We start from the raw sequence: 19,388 nt of genomic DNA, 5'->3' as shown, positions 1-19,388 counted from the left end.
GACTGTGGAACTGATGGATTGATTGTGCGACTGCAGTACATTGTTGATTGCTTTCATTTTATGGGTCGATGGTCTGGTTCGATAGTAAAATTCATGCTCAGTTGCTGTTTCAGGGGTTGTTTTCAAAAGTCCGGAACGGATTGATCCGTTTCGCATTCCTTTCTATGGGAAAGAGCGCCTTGGTTTTGGAACGCTTTGGTTTTGGAACGGAATTTCCGGAACGGATTAAGTTTGAGGACCGAGGTGCCGCTGTGTTGAGATCATGATGGTCAAAGGGAGACAGGATCTGTCCCCAGCTGCCCCCAACAGCTGTGAGATTATCCAAGTGGCTTAACCTAAGCCTCTCCGCTCCCAATAAGTGCAGGGGGCTCAAGTTTCCTCCTAATTCATAGCCTGGGCAGAGGGCTCAGGAATAAGGGGCAGCCACTCTGCACGAGCTCAGAGGAAGCTACCTCTGAGCCCTTCGTAGTGGAAACAGGTTTGGGGGCATAAACGCAGCCCCAAGCCCTCCTTTTCTTCCGGTTCCCCCAAGGTACAGTTAAGCCTGAAGACGGGAACAGGTGCACTTTTATAAACAAAGAAACCAGCTCCCAAAGGATTTATCTCTCTCTGTGCTGGAAGTACTCTGCCTGTGCTCAGAGACTACTTCCACCCACTCCTCCCCAGGATGGAGAAACTGATTCTTGCCTGAATATATTTTTAAAAGTGGGTTTAAAAGGCTGCCACACCCTCCTCCCCAAGGGTTATGAAATGGATTCTTGCCTGTTTTTTGGGAAAGTGGGTGAGATGCACTCTGTTTATGCTCAGGGGCTAACCCCACCCTCCTTTCCAAGGGTTATCAAATTGACAATTGCCTGGTTTTTTGGAAAGTGGGTGAGAGGCACTCTGTTTATGTTCAGGGGTTTATGCTCCAAGGGTTATCAAAGTGATAATTGCCTTTTTTTTAAAAAAAGTAGCTGAGATGCACTCTGCTTATGCTCAGGGACTATCCACCTTTCTCACCAAGGGTTACCAAATTGATAACTGCCAGATTTTTGTTGTTGTTGTTTGTTTTTAAGTGGAAGGGACACTCTGTTTATGCTCAGGGACTACCCGCCTTCCTCCCCAAGGGCTATCAAATTGATAATTGCCTGGGTGTGGTTTTTTTGGAAAGTAGGTGGGATGCACTCTGCTTATGCTCAGGCGCTAACCCCACCCTTTCCTCCCCGAGGACTGGAGAACCGTTTCCTTCCTAATAATAATAATAATAATAATAATAATAATAATAATAATAATAAATTTGGCCCTATTCTAAGGGAAACTAAAAGAGAAGGCTGGGAAAAAACTGCCTGGGGGGTTTGAAGCCCCCGTGCCTGTTTTTTTCACCGAGAAAGAATCGGATGGGGGACCTGGAGGGGCGGTTTCTGTCGTTGAGTCTGTGCAGAGAGAGCCCCCCCTGCGCAGTCAGTGATGGAGGGTGTGGCTCACGAGCCCATCTCCCCCCCCATAAAGAACCCCCCCCCCAGCATACCCTCCCCGCTCTCAAAATAACGCGCAACCCCAATTTTTTGCATTTGGAGATGCGCGCTTTGCGCCAAAAGACCCGGGCATCACCGCGCTCTCTATGGAAACCGGAGGTTGGATAGAGACGCGCGCGCGGAGGAGCCGCCACCCACCGCCTCTCCCCCCCCACCCACAAATCAAACCAGCGGGCCCCCCCTCCCCTTTTTCGCCCCTTTGTGCTCAGGCTTGCAGGAGCTGGGGCTAGAGAGAGAAAGAAAGAAAGAGAGAAAACCATGCTATCCATTTTTGGCTAGCGCAGAGCGCAGGGAAAGAGAGGCGGTCTGACACCCCCCCCCTCCACCCAGTTCCTGAGCCCCCCCCTCTCTCATTGGTGGGGTGCAGGTGGTCATTCTTCCAGTGCCAACCCACGCGCACCCCCACCCGGATTTTGAAAAAACAAAACCCTCTCCAATTTCAGAACCGACCACCTTTTCAGCCAAGTATAAAGGAGAATTATTTTTTTCGCTCTTCTCCAAAACCCCCCGGTGGTGGTGGGCGGAATCTAAAGCTGGAAGGAGACCCCCCCCTTTTTTTTTAAAAAACGCATGCATCCCCTTCGCCACTAATCCCAAGCAAGAGGAGGCGATGGAAATGTCCTTTTGCATCCCGGAGCGGCAAAAAGGGGCGAGATAAGATTTTTATATATTTTTTGGAGAGGGTTGCCTCCTCCCTAGATGCGCGCGCGCCCCCGCCCCGTTTCCAGCTGCAAATCGGGGGGTGCCTCGCAGACGCCGGGCAGGTAAGTTTGATTTTATTTTTTAAAAACTGTTTTTCCTCCCCTCCCCTCGTTTTCTTTCTTTTCTTCTGCCACCATCATCCCTCTCTCTCTCTCTCTCGCACGCAGATCCAGGCGTCTCTACATCCACCCCATTTTGCGTCTCCAGACAAAGGGATGGTTTGGACTCTGTGTCACGCTGACTGCAATGAGACCCCCCCCAAAAAAAAAAAAATGCAAGAAGGGGGCTCTCTCTTACCCCCCCCCCGCTCACTCTCTGACATTTGCATTGTCCTATTAGAACCCATCCCCGAACAATAGCCGCAAAATATCCAACCCCAAAAAAAGAAAAGGAGAAAATAAATCGCAGAATGGTCCATTATTATTAGGGCGATTACCGTATTCCCAGCCACACATCACTTGGGGTTTTGGGTTGGGAATGGTCTGAGACCCAACAAGACCCCCGTTTTATGCTGCAATGAGTATTTTTATTGATCGATCGATCGATCGCTTATAACCTCTCGGTCCTTGAAATGGAAAAGAAAAGGGATTTTTTAAAAAAAAGGATGGATGAGGCTGTCTGGCCACTTGTAACTTCCCAAAGCATCCATTAGCTCTGGGGGGGAAACACACACACCTTGGGTTGCGGGTTCCTTTGGAACTCACCGCCACAAGATGCTGGTGTTGGTGGTTCTTTGCCCGCCTTCTGAACAAATCGGTTTATTTTGGTCGCTGACCAGAGAGCTCTCCGCCGCCTTTCAAAAGGTAGTGGGCAGTTTTGACACAGGTTATTGGTGCCGGCCGCCAAATAGAACCTCCATGTGGATATGAAGTCTATCTGTGAGTACCAGGGGCTGGTACAAGAGGTGCTGTGACCTTCACACTCTGGCTTGTAGGATTTCTCAAACTGGGCTTGCTGAATGGAAACACTTCGCTTATTGGGTTGACTTAAAAAATAATAATACAATTCTACGGCCATTTGATGCATCCTCTTTCAATGTTTTCTTTGCCTCCGCAACAAAGAGCCCTGGAGTCAGAAGCTGGCGGTTTCTGAGCCTCGGTTGGCCACCTCTGTAAAATGGGTTGATACTGATATTCCTCCTTTCCTGTTATCCCATGTTACAGAAGTAGCCAACAGAGACTCAACAGGGGCTAGAGGCTTGGCACAAACGCAGCTAAACCTCAGGTTTGGATCTGAGCTGGAGAGGCACGAAACAATGACGAACGCAGCGGCTCAGAGCATGTGCAGAGTGCACACGCCTCCCTAAGTAAATCCAGAAAACGGATTTGTTTGGGATCTGGGGAGGGGACTGGATTTCATAACGAAGGATGCCTTACTCTGGGAAAATCCCAGAACCTGTGAAATAACTGGTGGGTGAGTTATTTAAATTCATTCATTTCAATGGACAACATGGGCTTAATCGTTTTTTAAACAACAAAAACCTGTATTTCACATTTAAAGACTGTTTTTCTTGTTTGGTCTATTTTTTTTAAAAAAAGATATCTTTTATTAAATTTACAATTTTACAATTCCAAATCAACATTTTACAAACTTTAAAATACCCAAACGACTTCCATTCTTCTCTTTCCATGCTTCGTTTTACATTTCACACATCTCTCCATCTTTCGCTATGACCGTTCAAATCGGTTTTCCGCTTTCACATCCATCAAATATTATTTCCCCCTGTTTTGTTCCAATCCATCCTGGTCTTCGGGAGACATTGCACATATATTCTGGCCTATTCGACCTCTTTTTCTTAACAGCAGCACTGTTCATAACACGGGAATATTCTTCCCAATGTGGAGCAGGGGGGGAAGGGAAGGCAATCAGCAACAAATCGCTAAAACGCTGTTCGTTCCTCCTGCTCAGGCTGCACAGTAGGATTTCGGTTCCTGAAATTCATTCCAATTGTGCAAGTAAAATATAACAGATGGAATTCTACAGGGTGGGGTCTTAAGTGTGTGGAAACAGTCTAGGTTCAAGGATCCCCAGATGGGGAGGCGTCAGGTGTCATCCTGGCGCACAAGAATCTTCACTCAGTGGCAAACGGCCAAAAGCCGAGTGCGAAATACGCCTGGCTAATTTCGAACGCTGTCTGCTGTGGCTTCGAGACAGATGTTGGGCAAGAGATGTTTCAGAGAGAGAGAGACAGAGAGAGAGAGAGAGAGAGAGAAAGAAAGAAAGAAAGAAAGAAAGAAAGAAAGAAAGAAAGAAGGTTTTCTCATTTCCATTTTTTAAACTATATTATGAAGCCTCTTCCATTACTTGGGTGCGGGAGTGGATTAGATAAGAAAATACAGATATGTTAGATCTGGAAGGGCATGATAATCGATCCGGATGGCATGCGTATTTATGGCACGAGAAAGGGAAAGTACAGAAAGCATTTTGCAACCATATAATTAGGAGATCACTTTCTAAAGTGTGGGAATAATATAAAGACCTATTGGAACAAAAGACTCCATGGTGGTTGTCTCCAACAGAGGTAATGGCAATCAAAAAATTAAATAGGGGCGTAATACGGCTTACATGTAGGGACCTACTAATGGAGATAGATGGGAAATTATAATATATTAAGTACCCTATTAAATCTAGAATCGAAAAGAATGTATTTTTAAGACCGTGAGAGAGATATAAAATAATATTAAAACGCTAAAAAAAAGGCAACGTCAAGTATTAATAAGGGAGATAAAAGGGGTGAGTTTGCGTTTATACCAGGACACCAAATATATAATGTTATCTTGTAGTTTGTTAAATCTGGTGCCAAATTTTTGGATGTCCATATGTACTGAAAGTGATCATTTCCCTTGGTGGCAGGCTGCAAGGTCTCTCTCTTGAGAGGGAATACTACCACTAACAACCCCCCCCCCAAAACCCACACCCCATAGAATTGCAATAAGCCCCCACGCTTTTTACTAAGGGTCCGCGATCGCCGCTATGACCGCTGGGACTCCGGGTATCGATTTGGGCATTAAATGGGTCATTTTGACAGACAGCGGATCTATAGGACCTGGGGGGGGGGGAGATGGACGTGCCTCTAAATAGGGTCAGATCCAATGTCAGTCCTGCTCAGAGTAGACCTGTCAAAATCAATATACCTACGGTCTGCCCACGCCTGTGGATTTTAACTGGTTGGATCCATCGCTAGTCAAGTTCAGAGTAGACCCATCAGAATCGGTCCTGAAAGACCTACATTGGCTCACAGGACGTTTCCGAGTACAATTCAAAGGGTTGGTGCTGACCTTGAAAGCCCTAAATGGCCCAGTAGACCTGAAGGAGCGTCTCCACCCCGGACACCGGGGTCCCTCTCCCGAGGGCCTTCTGGCGGTTCCCTCCCTGCGAGAAGTGAGATTACAGGGAACCAGGCAGAGGGCCTTCTCGGTGGTGGCGCCCTCCCTTCAGACAGGAATGATTTTGATGCACAACTCTCTCTATCCTATATTAATATTATGGTGGTTATCTCCCGCTTGGACTACTTCCATGCGCTCTCCGTGGGGCTACCTTTGAAGGTGACCCGGAAACTGCAACTAATCCAGAATGTGGCAGCTAGACTGGTGACTGGGAGCAGCCGCTGAGACCACATAACACTGGTCCTGAAAGACCTACATTGGCTCCCAGGACGTTTCCGAGCACAATTCAAAGTGACCTTGAAAGACCTAAACAGCCTCAGCCCAGTATCCCTGAAGGAGCGTCTCCACCCAGGACACCTGGGTCCATCTCCCAAGGGCCTTCTGGCGGTTCCCTCCCTGCGAGAAGCGAGGTTACAGGGAACCAGGCACAGGGCCTTCTCGGTGGTGGCGCCCTCCCGCCAGATGTCAAGGGAATAAACAACTATCTGACTTTTAGAAGACATCTGAAGGCAGTCCTGTTTAGGGAAGTTTTTAATGTTTAAATATATTCTGTTGGAAGCCGCCCAGAGTGGCTGGGGAAACCCAGCCAGATGGGCGGGGTATAAATATTATTATTATTACAGGTCTCGTGGTTTCAGCGGGTCTCCTCTGAGTAGGGCTCAATTGGCTCTGACCGGGATAGGTCAGCATGAGACTTTTACGCTCAGCGTTGTGGGTTTGAGTCCCGCATGGGGCAAAGGGGGTTGGGCTAGATGACCCCTAGGGTTCCCTTCCAGCTCTACAATTCTGTGGTTTTTAACTCCTGCTGGTTTTGGTTCTGTGATGTCTCGTGGCAGCGATGAGCAGGACCTAGGCTGAGACCCCTACCCACCAGATTCCTCTGAATCTCACCGCTGACACCATGATCTCGGCAAAGGACAAGGCCAAGGCTCCGAAAGACAGCATGACTCTTCTTCCCTGCTTTTACTTTGTCGAGGTAAGCAGAACTTTTCCATCATCTATACAGGTAAAGGTAAAGGGACTCCTGACTGTTAGGTCCAGTCGTGGATGACTCTGGGGTTGCAGCGCTCACCTTGCTTTATTGGCCCAGGGAGCCGGCGTACAGCTTTTGGGTCATGTGGCCAGCATGACTGAGCCGCTTCTGGCGAACCAGAGCAGCACACGGAAATGCCGTTTACCTTCCCGCTGGAGTGGTACCTATTTATCTACTTGCACTGGTGTGCTTTCGAACTGCTAGGTTGGCAGGAGCAGGGACTGAGCAACGGGAGCTCACCCCGTCATGGGGATTCGAACCGCCAACCTTCTGATCGGCAAGTCCTAGGCTCTGGTTTAACCCACAGCGCCATCCGCGTCCCTATATCTTTTGTTTAGGAGAACTTTATTTGGTGGACATGCAAGATAACCAAAGCATTCTGGGGAATGATATATACAGTGGTTCCCAAACGCCCTGGTTCCCAAACACCAAAAACCCGGAAGTGGGTGTTCCGATTTCCAAACATTTTTCAGAAGCCGAACGTCCGACACAACTGTTGGCTATTGTTTCCAGTGCGCCTGCACCAATCAGAAGCCGCGCCTTGGTTTCTGAACATTTCGGAAGTCAAACAGATAAAGTTTGAGAAACAAGGTACCGCTGTATTTGGTGCCATCGAAATTATTCCATCAGGTTTACAGTGGGAACTTGGTTCCCAAATGCTGAAAGCCCAGAAGTGAGTGTTCCGGTTTTCAAATGTTTTTTGGAAGCCGGACATCCAACTCCAGAGTCGGCCACGACTGGACCTAATGGTCAGGGGTCCCTTTACCCAAAAGATAGCGCCTTCTTCTTCCCCCTCTCTCCCTTTTGTCTCCCAGCTGCCCATTGTGGCTTCCTCGATTGTGACGCTCTACTTCTTGGAGCTGACGGACCTCTTCAAGCCCGCCAAGGTGGGCTTCCAGTGTTACGACCGGGCTCTTTCCATGCCCTACGTGGAAACCAACGAAGAGATGATCCCATTGCTCATGCTGCTCAGCTTGGCTTTCGCGGCCCCGGCGGCCTCCGTAAGTAGTGTTCCGGCCCCCCCTTCCCTCTTGGGTTTTTATTATAGCTATAGTCGGTACAGGAGGTGGCTCTTAATCTGCGGGTCATGGGTACGGGTCCCAGACTGGACAATAGATTCCTGCTTTCTCCAGCTCCTGCGAAAATAGGGACGTCCTATTCCATCCCCTCCAACGTTTCTCCCCTGAAAAGAGGGACGTCCTATTCCATCCCCTCCAACGTTTCTCCCCTGAAAATAGGGACGTCCTATTCCATCCCCTCCAACGTTTCTCCCCTGAAAATAGGGACGTCCTATTCCATCCCCTCCAACGTTTCTCCCCTGAAAATAGGGACGTCCTATTCCATCCCCTCCAACGTTTCTCCCCTGAAAATAGGGACGTCCTATTCCATCCCCTCCAACGTTTCTCTTGTGAAAACAGGGGTGTCCTATTCCATCCCCTCCAGCATTTCTCCCCTTAAAACAGGGGAAAAAGGGACGTCCTATTCCATCCCCTCCCATCCCTTGTCAACACCTGGGCAGAGAAGTCGCCGGGAGGGGAGGGGCTTGCTCTGACCCCGCCCCTCTTCCATCTCAGATCATGGTTGGCGAAGGCATCATCTACTGCCTGCAGTCCAATGTCAAAGGCCGCTCCAGCTCTGAGGGCAGCATCAACGCCGGCGGCTGCAATTTCAACTCCTTCCTCCGCAGGACGGTCCGGTTCGTGGGTAAGTTCGTCCCCATCCTCTGGTAAAAGGTAAAGGGACCCCTGACCCATTAGGTCCAGTCGTGACCGACTCTGGGGTTGCGGCGCTCATCTCGCTTTATTGGCTGAGGGAGCCGGCGTACAGCTTCCGGGTCATGTGGCCAGCAGGACTAAGCCACTTCTGGCGAACCAGAGCAGCGCACTGGTGTGCTTTCGAACTGCTAGGTTGGCAGGAGCAGGGACCGAGCAACGGGAGCTCACCCCGTCATTGCAGGGATTCGAACCGCTGACCTTCCGATCGGCAACTCCTAGGCTCTGTGGTTTAACCCACAGCGCCACCCGCGTCCCTCTCCCCATCCTCTGAGCCCCCCCCAAAAACCCCCACTTTTCAGGGCATACACAGGGCAGTGACTATCCGGCTCTCCCTTCTCATTCAGCCCTACAGAAAGGAAAAGCGCCAAATTCTTAGCATCCTCCCGATGCTCCAAAAGCAGAAAATTCCGTAGCTCAGTGGCAAACCATCTGCTTCCTTTTTTCCCTCTCTTTGCCAAATCATTTTGATTGATTTTCCAAATCTTAACGAATGAACCAAAACCAATTCAATACAGTTTTTCAGCATTCCCACGCTCGGTCCTCGATGCACCCAAATTTTCCTCTTTGTGTGCCTCTTGCTGCCGCAGTTATTTCTAATTCGCTTTTCATTCCTTATCCTTAGCAGGGATTTTTGTTTGTTATTTTTAACCTATTATCCTTACCCATCTGCTATCTGTTTGCCAATTCCTGCATGTGCTATATTTTAACACTTCCGAAAGCTATGGTTGCTCGTGAAATTGCAGTTGGTCGATAATTATTATTCCTAAAATAAACCCCCTTCCTTCTGCGTGCACGAGAACCTAATAGTTTGCATTCATTAGATTGTCTCCCTTTGCTTCTTAATTAAGCACGGTCCGCTTTGTCCAAGATTCTTCCTCCCCAAATCCACTCTAATCTCCAGTCCATAGATCTCCTTTCTCCTCTCATGGTCTATTGTCCATTTCAAAACAGGAATTTTAATGACATCCACCTTATCGTAGCACCGGCTTTGCACGCAGGAGATACCAGGTTTTGATCCCCGATGAGCGGCTGAGAGTGGAGGGCTGGGGCAATAAGAACACAGAGAGCTGATTTACGTCTAAGCTAAACAAGCTCTCGCTTAGGGCCCCACTCTCTTGGGGCCCCCAAAAAAATTAAAGGAAAAAAACACCTGGATGTACATTTCCAAAATATAATAAACAAATAAAATAAAACCTACATCCAGCAACAGTGTTTTGTGTTGTGTAGACTCCTCGGGTGTAAGTCATGGGCCCTGCCTGCTCCCTAAAATATCTCTGGTTTGCTCCTTTCTATATATAGGGTGCCTACATTCTGCACCCTATATAGGTGCAGGTGGCGTGGGTGGGGCTGTGGGTTAAACCACAGAGCCTAGGACTTGCCAATCAGAAGGTTGGCGGTTCAAATCCCCACAACAGGGTGAGCTCCCGTTGCTCGGTCCCTGCTCCTGCCCACCTAGCAGTTCGAAAGCATGCCAGTGCAAGTAGATAAATAGGTACCACTCCAGCGGGAAGGCAAACGGCGTTTCCGTGCGCTGCTCTGGTTCGCCAGAAGTGGCTTAGTCATGCCGGCCACATGACCCGGAAGCTGTACGCCGGCTCCCTTGGCCAGTGAAGCGAGATGAGCGCCGCAACCCCAGAGTGGGCCACGACTGGATCTAATGGTCAGGGGTCCCTTTACCTTTATTAATATATTTCTTCTTAATGGCATTTCAGTCCCACAATGACTTTGATAAAACACATCTTTTGTGATGTGCAAATGTCTTGAGATACCTATTCAGTCCATCAGTGACCATATAGCATATATTCAACACACACAAAACAGTGACCATTTGTTGTGGACAAAGGACAGCTGGACATAGAAAGGGCCCCATTCCCTTCAGGGGCTGAGGTCCGCATCACACTTAAATCTGGCGCTGTCAGCGGTCCTTGCTTGGCACTAGAAACGGGTTTGGAGAGCTGGGTAAGGACCCCAACCCCAGGCCGGCAGTTTCTCTGCCCCTGGGCTCCATCCCAGCGGGAAACAAATCACTAATATCCCGGCAGGTGTGCACGTTTTCGGTCTCTGCGCCACGGCCCTCGTGACGGACGTGATCCAGCTGGCCACGGGGTACCACGCCCCATTCTTCCTGACGGTCTGCAAGCCCAACTATACCCTTCTGGGAATCTCCTGTGACGCCAATCCATACATCACGCAGGATATCTGTTCGGGGCAAGACCAGCACGCCATCCTCTCAGCCAGGTGAGGCCGGGACGCTGTTCCAAAATCCGGCGGTTACCGGTGTAATATATTACCCCGGTCAATTGGCGAAAATATACAAAACGGGGAACAAAGTTTGTTGGAAATGTAAAAATAAAGATGGGGACCTTTATCATATGTGGTGGCTATGCGAGAAAATGAAGAGATTTTGGAACCTGATATATGATGAATTAAAGAAACTTTTTAGATACACCTTCCAAAAAAAACTGGAGGGATAATAGGGGAAGAAATAATAAAAAAAGAAGACCATAAGTTATTTCAATATGCAATGGTGGCAGCTAGGGTGCTGGTAGCACAAAAATGGAAGTCATCAGAGATTCCAACATTCATGGAATGGCGGGCAAAACTTTTTGAATATGCTGAATTAGCAATAATGACAAATAAAATCCGACACCAAAAAGGGTCAAAGTTCACAGAAGAATGGAGTAAATTTGTGACATATATGGAATTGAACTGTAGAAGTTTAAGAACTATGGCAGGATTAGGATAATTTCTGTGACGTGTGTAGAAAAGCAGAAGAAACTGTAAGAGGAGACGTGCATTATGAAAACCGCAACTGGGAGGAAAGGAAGTCGAGGCGCGATTTAGCGCAGTGTAAATAAGACGACATTAAGAATGAATGTAAAGATTGTTTTATTTTGGTGTTTTTTTGGGGGGGAAATGACAATAAAAAGTATTAAAAAAAAATTGGTGGTGACCGCCGCCTGCTGGAGCTAAGCGGGGGGGGGGGCGAATCGCCCCCACTCTGCACCCCAGCCTGCAGCAATTGTTCCTGTATGACGTTTCCTTTTTTCCCCTTTCCTTTCCCCAGGAAAACCTTCCCCTCCCAGCATGCCACGCTCTCCGCTTTCGCTGCCGTCTACGTGTCGGTGAGTCCCCGGTCCCCGTCCGCGATCCGCTGGCTGGATGAGCAGAATCAGCTGCTCATTCCTGGGAACTATCTCTGGGATTCAGGCTAGAGTGGGGTTGAGTATTGGGCTGCAACAAGGCCCCCACCTCAATCCTGGCCAGACAGTCTGTGGGCAGGGAGGGTCTCATCCTGCATCCCAGATGGAGCTGCCCTGGACACAGAATTGACCTGCGCCTCCATGGACAGCTGTGAGTCCAAATTGACCCCCAGGCTGCGCACCTGGTCCTTCAGGGGCACAGTGACCCCATTCAGGACCAGGGAGTCCCCCACACCAGCCCACCCTCTGTCTTGTCAGGATTCAACCTCAATCTGTTAGCCGCCATCCATCCTCCAACCGCCTCCAGACACTCACACAAGACCTTCACCGCCTTCACTGGTTCTGATTTAAAGGAGAGGTAGAGCTGGGTGATCTGCCTGACTTTTAGAAGGCATCAGAAGTTTTTCAAAAAATGTGATGTTTTATTACGTTTCAAAGAGCACCTTCACGACCCCCGCCATCAATCTTTGTAGATGTACTTCAACTCCATCATCTCCGACAGCACCAAACTCCTAAAACCCATCCTGGTCTTCGCCTTCGCCATCGCGGCCGGGATCTGCGGCCTGACGCAGATCACACAGTACCGCAGCCACCCCATCGACGTCTACGTGGGTTTCCTGATCGGGTCCGGAATCGCAGCCTATCTGGCAAGTCTCTTCTCCTAAGACCCCTTTCCCGGACTTTGGGGGGGGGACACGGGGGTTGGGGGCACCTCGCTGAAGCTCAAGAGGTCCGCGGCGAGTTGGGGCCCAGGTGGGCGAACACGTGGGAATGTTCAGGGAGACAGGAGAGGATATATTGTTTATTAATATCCTTTCTAATTTGCGCTGGCAAGTTCTATATTACAGGGGCCGGCAAACCTTTTCAGCAGGGGGCCGGTCCACCGTCCCTCAGACCTTGTGGGGGGCCGGACTATATTTTGAATAATAATAATAATGTACGAATTCCTATGCCCCACAAATAATCCAGAGATGCATTTTAAATAAAAGTACACATTCTACTCGTATAAAATCACGCTGGTTCCTGGACCATCTGTGGGCCGGATTGCAAAGGCGATTGGGCTGGATCCGGCCTCCGGGCTTTAGTTTGCCTACCCATGCTCTATAACTTAGCAGAGTTTTAACGTTCCCCATTTAACGCACAGCATTTGTAGGTTGTTGTTTTTTTCAATATTATATTTTGGAAATGTACATCCAGTTTTTTCCCCTTTATTTTTTGAGGGGACCTCCAAGAGAGCGGGGTCCTAAGCCGTAGTTTGTTTAGCTTAGATGTAAATCCAGTCTTTAACATCTGTCGTCCCCCCCCCCCCCAAACAGGCCTACCACGCCGTGGGCAACTTCCGCGCTCCGGCCGAGAAGGCCCCGTCCAACCCCCCCGCCAAGGACGCTTTGCGGGCCCTGACCCAGCGGGGCCACGACTCTGTCTACCACCAGAACAAGTCGGTCAGCACCGATGAGCTGAACCCACAGACGCGGCTGGAGGGCATCAACCGACAGGTCCAGCGCGAGAAGAACTCCCTGGGCAGCCTGAAGCGGGCCAGCGTCGACGTGGACCTCCTGGCCCCCCGCAGCCCCATGGGCAAGGAGAACATGGTCACCTTCAGCAACACGCTGCCCAGGGTCAACACGCCCTCGATGGACGACCCCGCTCGTCGCCACATGACCATCCACGTCCCCGTGGATGCCTCGCGGTCCAAGCAGCTGATCACCGAATGGAAGCAAAAGTCCGTCGAAGGCCGGGGGATGACCTTGGCCGAGGAAGTGGCCCGGCGGGTCGGCTCCGATTGCTTGGTCGGAGAGGACGACGAACACATCCCGCCGTCGCTGTACCCCACCGTCCAGGCCCGGACGGCCGAGCGCGCCGCCATGGGGCCCCGGGTCCTCATCCAGCCAAGACCCGGAGCGACCCAGCTGGTCCACATCCCCGAGGAAAGCCAGGCGAACGCGGGGGCCAACATTTCGCCCAAGAGCAGCTCGGCCGTGCGGGCGAAATGGATGATGATGGCCGAGAAAGGATCGGCGTCGCAAAGAGTAGCCAACCCGCCGCGCCTGATGCAGGTCATCGCCATGTCCAAGCAGCCAGGGATGGTTTCGGTTACGCCCAAACATTCGGAGACATCCTCGTCGTCCACCAGCTCCGATTCCTCGCAGTACCGGTCGCCGTCGGAACGGGACAGCTCCAGCGTCGTCACTATCGACGCCCACGCCCCACACCATCCGGTCGTGCACCTGTCGTCCGGGAACGGGCCGTGGGAATGGAAAGCCACGCAGAAAGTGCCGGACGGGACGGACGCTTACGAGCTGAACGACATGGCCAAGGATTTCCGTGGCTTCCGGCCGGCCAAGAGCGCCGGCGTCTCCCCAGGGTCGTCGGTCAGCGACATCGAACAAGACGAGCCGCGGTACGGCAGCGTGGCCACCATCAACGTGGCGGTGGGAGTGGGGGGCGGCGAGACCAGCCCAGCGGAAAACATGCTGGGGGGGCCCAGCCGCGAGTCGACGCTGCGCCGCAAGCCGACGAGCCTGACGGTCGGAGAGAAGGACGGCCAGGCGGAGGAGACGGAAAACTTCTACAAGAAGATGCAAGTTAACCGGCGGTTCAAAGACTAGGTCCGACCTGCGGGGCCGAAACAGGATGGGGACGATTCCTCCCATTTCCAAAAATAAAATTGATTTCGGTCACCGTCTCCGTGGCAAAGATCTCCGTTTACCGAGCGTCGAACAGCGGGGATCCGGTGTCTACTTTGGGGAAGCTCTGTGGACCAAATTTTGGGGATTTCCTGCTGGGTTTTGGCCAAGGAATCGCCCGTCCCTCTTCTGGATTATCGTGGGGACATTGAGGGACCGCTGAAGGGATTTTTTTTCAAATACCCGACAAATTATTGGTGCTGTTGATTTTCAGGACAAGTGTAATTTATTCGTAACTACTGATTGTAAAGCCGGCCAGAGCGGGGAGCCTGGCATGGGGTGGTTTAAACATTACGGAAGGGACACAGGACTGTACCTCTTGGTACGATCTCCCATCGCCCTGGAGCCTGCGCAGTTTTGGGAGGGTGTGTCATATTTGGAAAGTCAGATGGGTGGGTAATTTAGCTTGCAAGATGAAGCCTTCCCCTGGTGATGATTCAGAGATGTTTTCTTTGTCTCCAATGCAAGCAGGGAGGGAGTCTGTAAATACCTAGGGTGCCCAAAGGAGACAGAAGAGGAGGAGGAGATAAGTCTTGGAAAAAGATAAGATGTCCGGCTAGGAGGAACAGAAGAGTCCGTCGTATCCGTTCTTCCCTGCAGCGGCCAAGGAGATTATAATAATAATAATAATAATTTATTTGTACCCCACCCATCAGGCTGGGTTTCTCCAGATTATACTAGGAGGTGACAAACGTGGTTTACCCGAAGCATTTAAGTCACTGGAGATAGATTGCCCCTGTCCTTGGGGGCTCTGACTGTTGGCAGGCCCCCCAGCAAGCATCAGAAGTCATCAGGCCGATACGTTTTGTTTGGGGCAGGTGAAGGGGGCATTCTTGGGGTGCTGGGTTCTGCTCCCCCCCCAAAATTGGCAAAAAGCGAAGGCAGAACTAGGGGGCTTGGGGAGACCCCGATTGCCCTGTCTAGAGCAAAACGGCGGCCGTTATTAGTCACGAGGCTTCTGGAGTAGATTCCGTCGTGCCCCTAAGAATGTGATGGGGAGATGCACGTATTATGAGAGTTTATAGCGTGGCACGGCTCAGTGGTTGGAGTAGGGAGGGAATGTAAAATGTATAGCCTTATGGGGGGGGGCTTTGGGGTTGTAGAAGGGGTGGCAGCCCCTGTTCGCATGAGATGGGTTTATTAACTTGGGGGGCGGGATGGGGAGGGAGGAGTGGGGCTCGATTTCGAGGTGCAACGTCACCGAGACGTCAAAAGTTACTACCGTAAGACCCAGTATTGCTATAGACCAGGTTTCCTCAAACTCAGCCCTCCAGATGCTTTGGACTACAATTCCCATCATCCCTGACCACCGGTCCTACTAGCTAGGGATGATGGGAGTTGAAAGCTCCAAAACATCTGGAGGGCCAAGTTTGACGAAGCCTGCTATAGACAACCAGATGTTACCTTAACTCGGTTCCAGATGTTCTTAGACTCCTGTCAATGGGATTCGGAGTCCGGCAACATCCAAAAGAGTGTCAGGTTAACAAGGCCGGTTTAGGAAGTTTAAGTAAACCATAAATGCTCTCGCTGCCGAAAACGGAATACCCCTTTCACGGTTATCCGAAATTTATCCTCTTCCTGCTCAAGAAAAGGGAGTTTCCTGAAAGAGGAAACAGCCATGGTTTCCGCCAATTTGACGGAATTGCATTTTTAAGCCAGCGCCTAATTGTTCCTAGTAGAAAAAGCTGTTTGGACTTGGATGTTAGGACAGCTTCTGGGCAGACCCCCGCAAGGGTCCCTATTTTCCAGGGAAAGTCCTGTACATACAGAAGAGGTCTTAGTTTCTGATTTGATCCCAGAATGTCCTCCTTTCCCTTAGGACATCCCTATTTTCATCAGGGAAATGTTGGAGGGGGTGGAATAGGACGTCCCTCTTTTCAGGGGAGAAACGTTGGAGGGGATGGAAGAGGACGTCCCTCTTTTCAGGGGAGAAATGTTGGAGGGGATGGAATAGGACGTCCCTCTTTTCAGGGGAGAAACGTTGGAGGGGATGGAATAGGACGTCCCTATTTTGACGGGAGAAACGTTGGAGGGGATGGAATAGGACATCCCTATTTTGACAGGAGAAACGTTGGAGGGGATGGAATAGGACGTCCCTCTTTTCAGGGGAGAAACGTTGGAGGGGATGGAATAGGACGTCCCTCTTTTCAGGGGAGAAACGTTGGAGGGGGTGGAATAGGACGTCCCTCTTTTCAGGGGAGAAACGTTGGAGGGGATGGAATAGGACGTCCCTCTTTTCAGGGGAGAAACGTTGGAGGGGATGGAAAAGGACGTCCCTATTTTCAGGGGAGAAACGTTGGAGGGGATGGAATAGGACGTCCCTATTTTCACGGGAGAAACGTTGGAAGGGATGCAACTTAGGACTTAGTCTGTGATGAATCCTATATATATAGAGAGAGTGAGTTTGGGGTACGTGGAGGGGAAGACTACCCAGTATTGTGGAGGGCTCCCCAAAAGGCCTCCGGGAATTCTGGGCCTCCGTTTCCATAGCGACGCCGGCTGGGTACCCGAGCCCTGTGTGCCGGATCCACTGTCTTAAGGGGAATGTTGGCATGAATAGAAGCGTTTATGTCTGCGAGGAAGGAATGTATAACCTTATGGGAAGATGGTAGGGGGGCTGTTGTTCTTTTAATAGGGCCCTCCAACAAATGGCATGGGGAAGTGGTTAGGTAGAAGAGGGGTGGTCCTTTTTGAACGGGGAAGCATGGGGAGGAATGGGCACAAGGTGGACATTAAAGGCATTTATAAGGTTCCTCTCTCCCTGGTACTTTCAAGGAGCAAGAAGATGCAATTTGTGCAAGAAGATACACATGCCCACTTACCGTATTTTTTGCTCTAGAAGACTCACTTTCCCCCTCCTGAAAAGTAAGGGGAAATGTGTGTGTGTCTTACGGAGCGAATGCAGGCTGCGCAGCTATCCCAGAAGCCAGAACAGCAAGAGGGATTGGTGCTTTCGCTGCTCAGTGATCCCTCTTGCTGTTCTGGCTTCTGGGATTCAGAATATTTCCCCCCCTTGTTTTCCTCCTCCAAAAACTAGGTGCTTCTTGTGGTCTGGTGCGTCTTATAGAGTGAATAATACGGTAAATGCACCGCTGCAAAGCTCCATGGTCCCGCCTGCGCCGTGATTTGCAATGCACCCCCGAGTCCTTTTTTAATATATATATAAATAGGGGGCAGAAACAGGAGACTTGGAGCCCAGCCCTTAAGAACGACCCCCGCAATTCAGGCGTCAGGTGAGTCCTTGCCCTTGAGAGATTTTTGAGAAGCCTTGCTCTGCCTCCGAGAAATAAAAATTAATCATGGACCGATTGCCAAGCGTGTGGTTTCGAGAGCATGGCGGGGTCGCCGGTGGGAATTGTGCTATGTCAATTCCCCCATAGGAGCCTGCTTGGGCATAGCTGCTGCTGCAGCCAGAGTGCTTTACAGCGGCTGCAAATCAACCGCTCATGAAGAACAGGCAGTGTGTGTTAATAATAATTCACCGAGATGAGCTACGGGCCTGGCGTCTTTCCAGATCGAGGCAGCACCCCAAGTCGCAATCCACACTCGGCACACATATCTTCCATCTTCTTTGGCGATCTCTCATAGCCGAGTAAGATTGTCTTCCATAAACACGGTTTTAGCAGTCAGTCCGTAAGGGACAGTGGAGGCCAATTCTGGATCCACACATCCTTCCACAGTGGGGACATAGGTTTCCGGGCAGGAGTTGATCCTGGTGAGGGTTTGCCAAGCGTGCCTTCCTCTTAGCACGTTTCTCCCTCTCGTCCTGAGTTCGAGTGTCTTCAAAGCCCACGACACCTTTGGTCAAGGCTGTTCTCCAACTGGAGCGCTCGCAGGCCAGTGTTTCCCAGTTGTCGGTGTTTATACTACATTTTTAAAGATTTGCCTTTAGAGTGTCTTTGAATCTCTTTTGTTGACCACCAGCATTACGCTTTCCATTTTTAAGTTCGGAATAGAGCAGTTGCTTTGGAAGACGATCATCAGGCATCCGCACAATATGACCAGTCCAACAAAGTTGATGCTGAAGAATCATCGCTTCAACACTGGCCATCTTTGCTTCTTCCAGGACACTGGCCTTCGTTCGCCTGTCTTCCCAGGTGATGTGTAAAATATTTCGGAGACACTGTTGACGGAATCTTTCGAGGAGTTGCAGTTGGCGTTTATAAGCGGTCCACGTTTCACAAGCATGCAGTAAAGTTGGTAGTACAATAGCTTCGTAAAGGAGCAATTTGGTTTGCCTACAAATGTCACTTATGCACAGCTACACAGAGCAATCTGAAAGCCAGGTTACATCATCACAGTGGGGAATCCCAGGCCATTCTGCAACCATCTCTCTCTCTGTTTTGCTGTCTCCTGGGAGGTTGGCAAGAAAAAACACTTTCGCCCTTTGCGATTTACTCCTTCCAAAGCAGCTAAGCCTTTAATATCTCCTCGCCGAAGCTCGCTTTTTTTTATCTGGGCGCACAAAGCTAATTAGAGCTCAGCTTGGCGGCGAGGAAAAAACACCAGAATCCTCTTTTTTCCACCCGGCAGCTGTAGAAACGATAATGCCTTCCTCCGCCTCAGTTTTGTGCAGAGGAAATGGCCAAATCTGCAATATCCGGGTGGATATTCTGAGAAGGGGATTTCCCACCCACACCCCACCCACACAGAAACAACGCGTAGAAATTCTGCGCCAAAAGCAGTTGGGATTCTGCAAATCCACAACAGGACTTTCTGGGGGAAACAAAATCTCCCTTAATTCCGTTGTCCGCTGGGAGTTGCTAAGAGACTCTTCATTCCTTTTTGCAGAGCTACAAATTCCAGGTTTCCCTTCAAACCTTCCAGAGTATTTGGTGAGAAGGATCATCTTATATATTTAGCAAGTCAACATCTGGCCAGGGTGTGTGTTGGGATTAACTACGAATAGCTTCAGCCACCTGCCTCCGTTCCTCTCGATTCAGGCCTCTGCCGCCAAAGATGCCATTATTTTTCAAATTTTATATACCGCCCAGTGTTAAAAAAGGTCACAGTTGACGGTGAAGGGTGCCATCGGCAATCAGTGTCAACACATCGCCTAACAACCATGCAAAAATAATAATAATT

The 19,388-nt window shown here is 50.1% G+C and overlaps 1 protein-coding gene across 2 annotated transcripts; it reads left to right on the top strand.

Moving 5' to 3' along the window:
* The first annotated feature begins 1,669 nt into the window (after positions 1-1,669).
* Positions 1,670-16,660, top strand: PLPPR3 (phospholipid phosphatase related 3). 2 transcript variants are annotated; one of them, XM_083483806.1, is made up of 8 exons: positions 1,670-2,281; positions 6,442-6,581; positions 7,454-7,639; positions 8,213-8,342; positions 10,456-10,651; positions 11,481-11,538; positions 12,090-12,263; positions 12,933-16,660. In XM_083483806.1, exons 2-8 carry the CDS (start codon positions 6,507-6,509, stop codon positions 14,223-14,225), a joined length of 2,112 nt encoding a protein of 703 aa, XP_083339932.1. In that variant the 5' UTR covers positions 1,670-2,281; positions 6,442-6,506; the 3' UTR covers positions 14,226-16,660. The 2 variants fall into 2 exon arrangements, with proteins under 2 accessions (XP_083339932.1, XP_083339933.1); XM_083483807.1 differs by lacking the exon at positions 1,670-2,281 and adding an exon at positions 3,189-3,632.
* Positions 16,661-19,388: the final 2,728 nt, after the last annotated feature.

Source organism: Podarcis liolepis (assembly GCF_965112155.1).
Source record: "Podarcis liolepis genome assembly, chromosome: 18".
Lineage (NCBI taxonomy): Eukaryota > Metazoa > Chordata > Lepidosauria > Squamata > Lacertidae > Podarcis > Podarcis liolepis.
This window is presented reverse-complemented; position numbering and strand designations above follow the sequence as displayed.

Excerpts from the sequence above, each read along its gene's own strand:
- PLPPR3 (XM_083483806.1), top strand. The coding sequence starts at position 6,507 with ATGATCTCGGCAAAGGACAAGGCCAAGGCTCCGAAAGACAGCATGACT. Across the intron at positions 8,343-10,455 it reads CAGGACGGTCCGGTTCGTGG|GTGTGCACGTTTTCGGTCTC; the intron begins GTAAGTTCGTCC and ends ATATCCCGGCAG. Across the intron at positions 10,652-11,480 it reads CACGCCATCCTCTCAGCCAG|GAAAACCTTCCCCTCCCAGC; the intron begins GTGAGGCCGGGA and ends TCCTTTCCCCAG.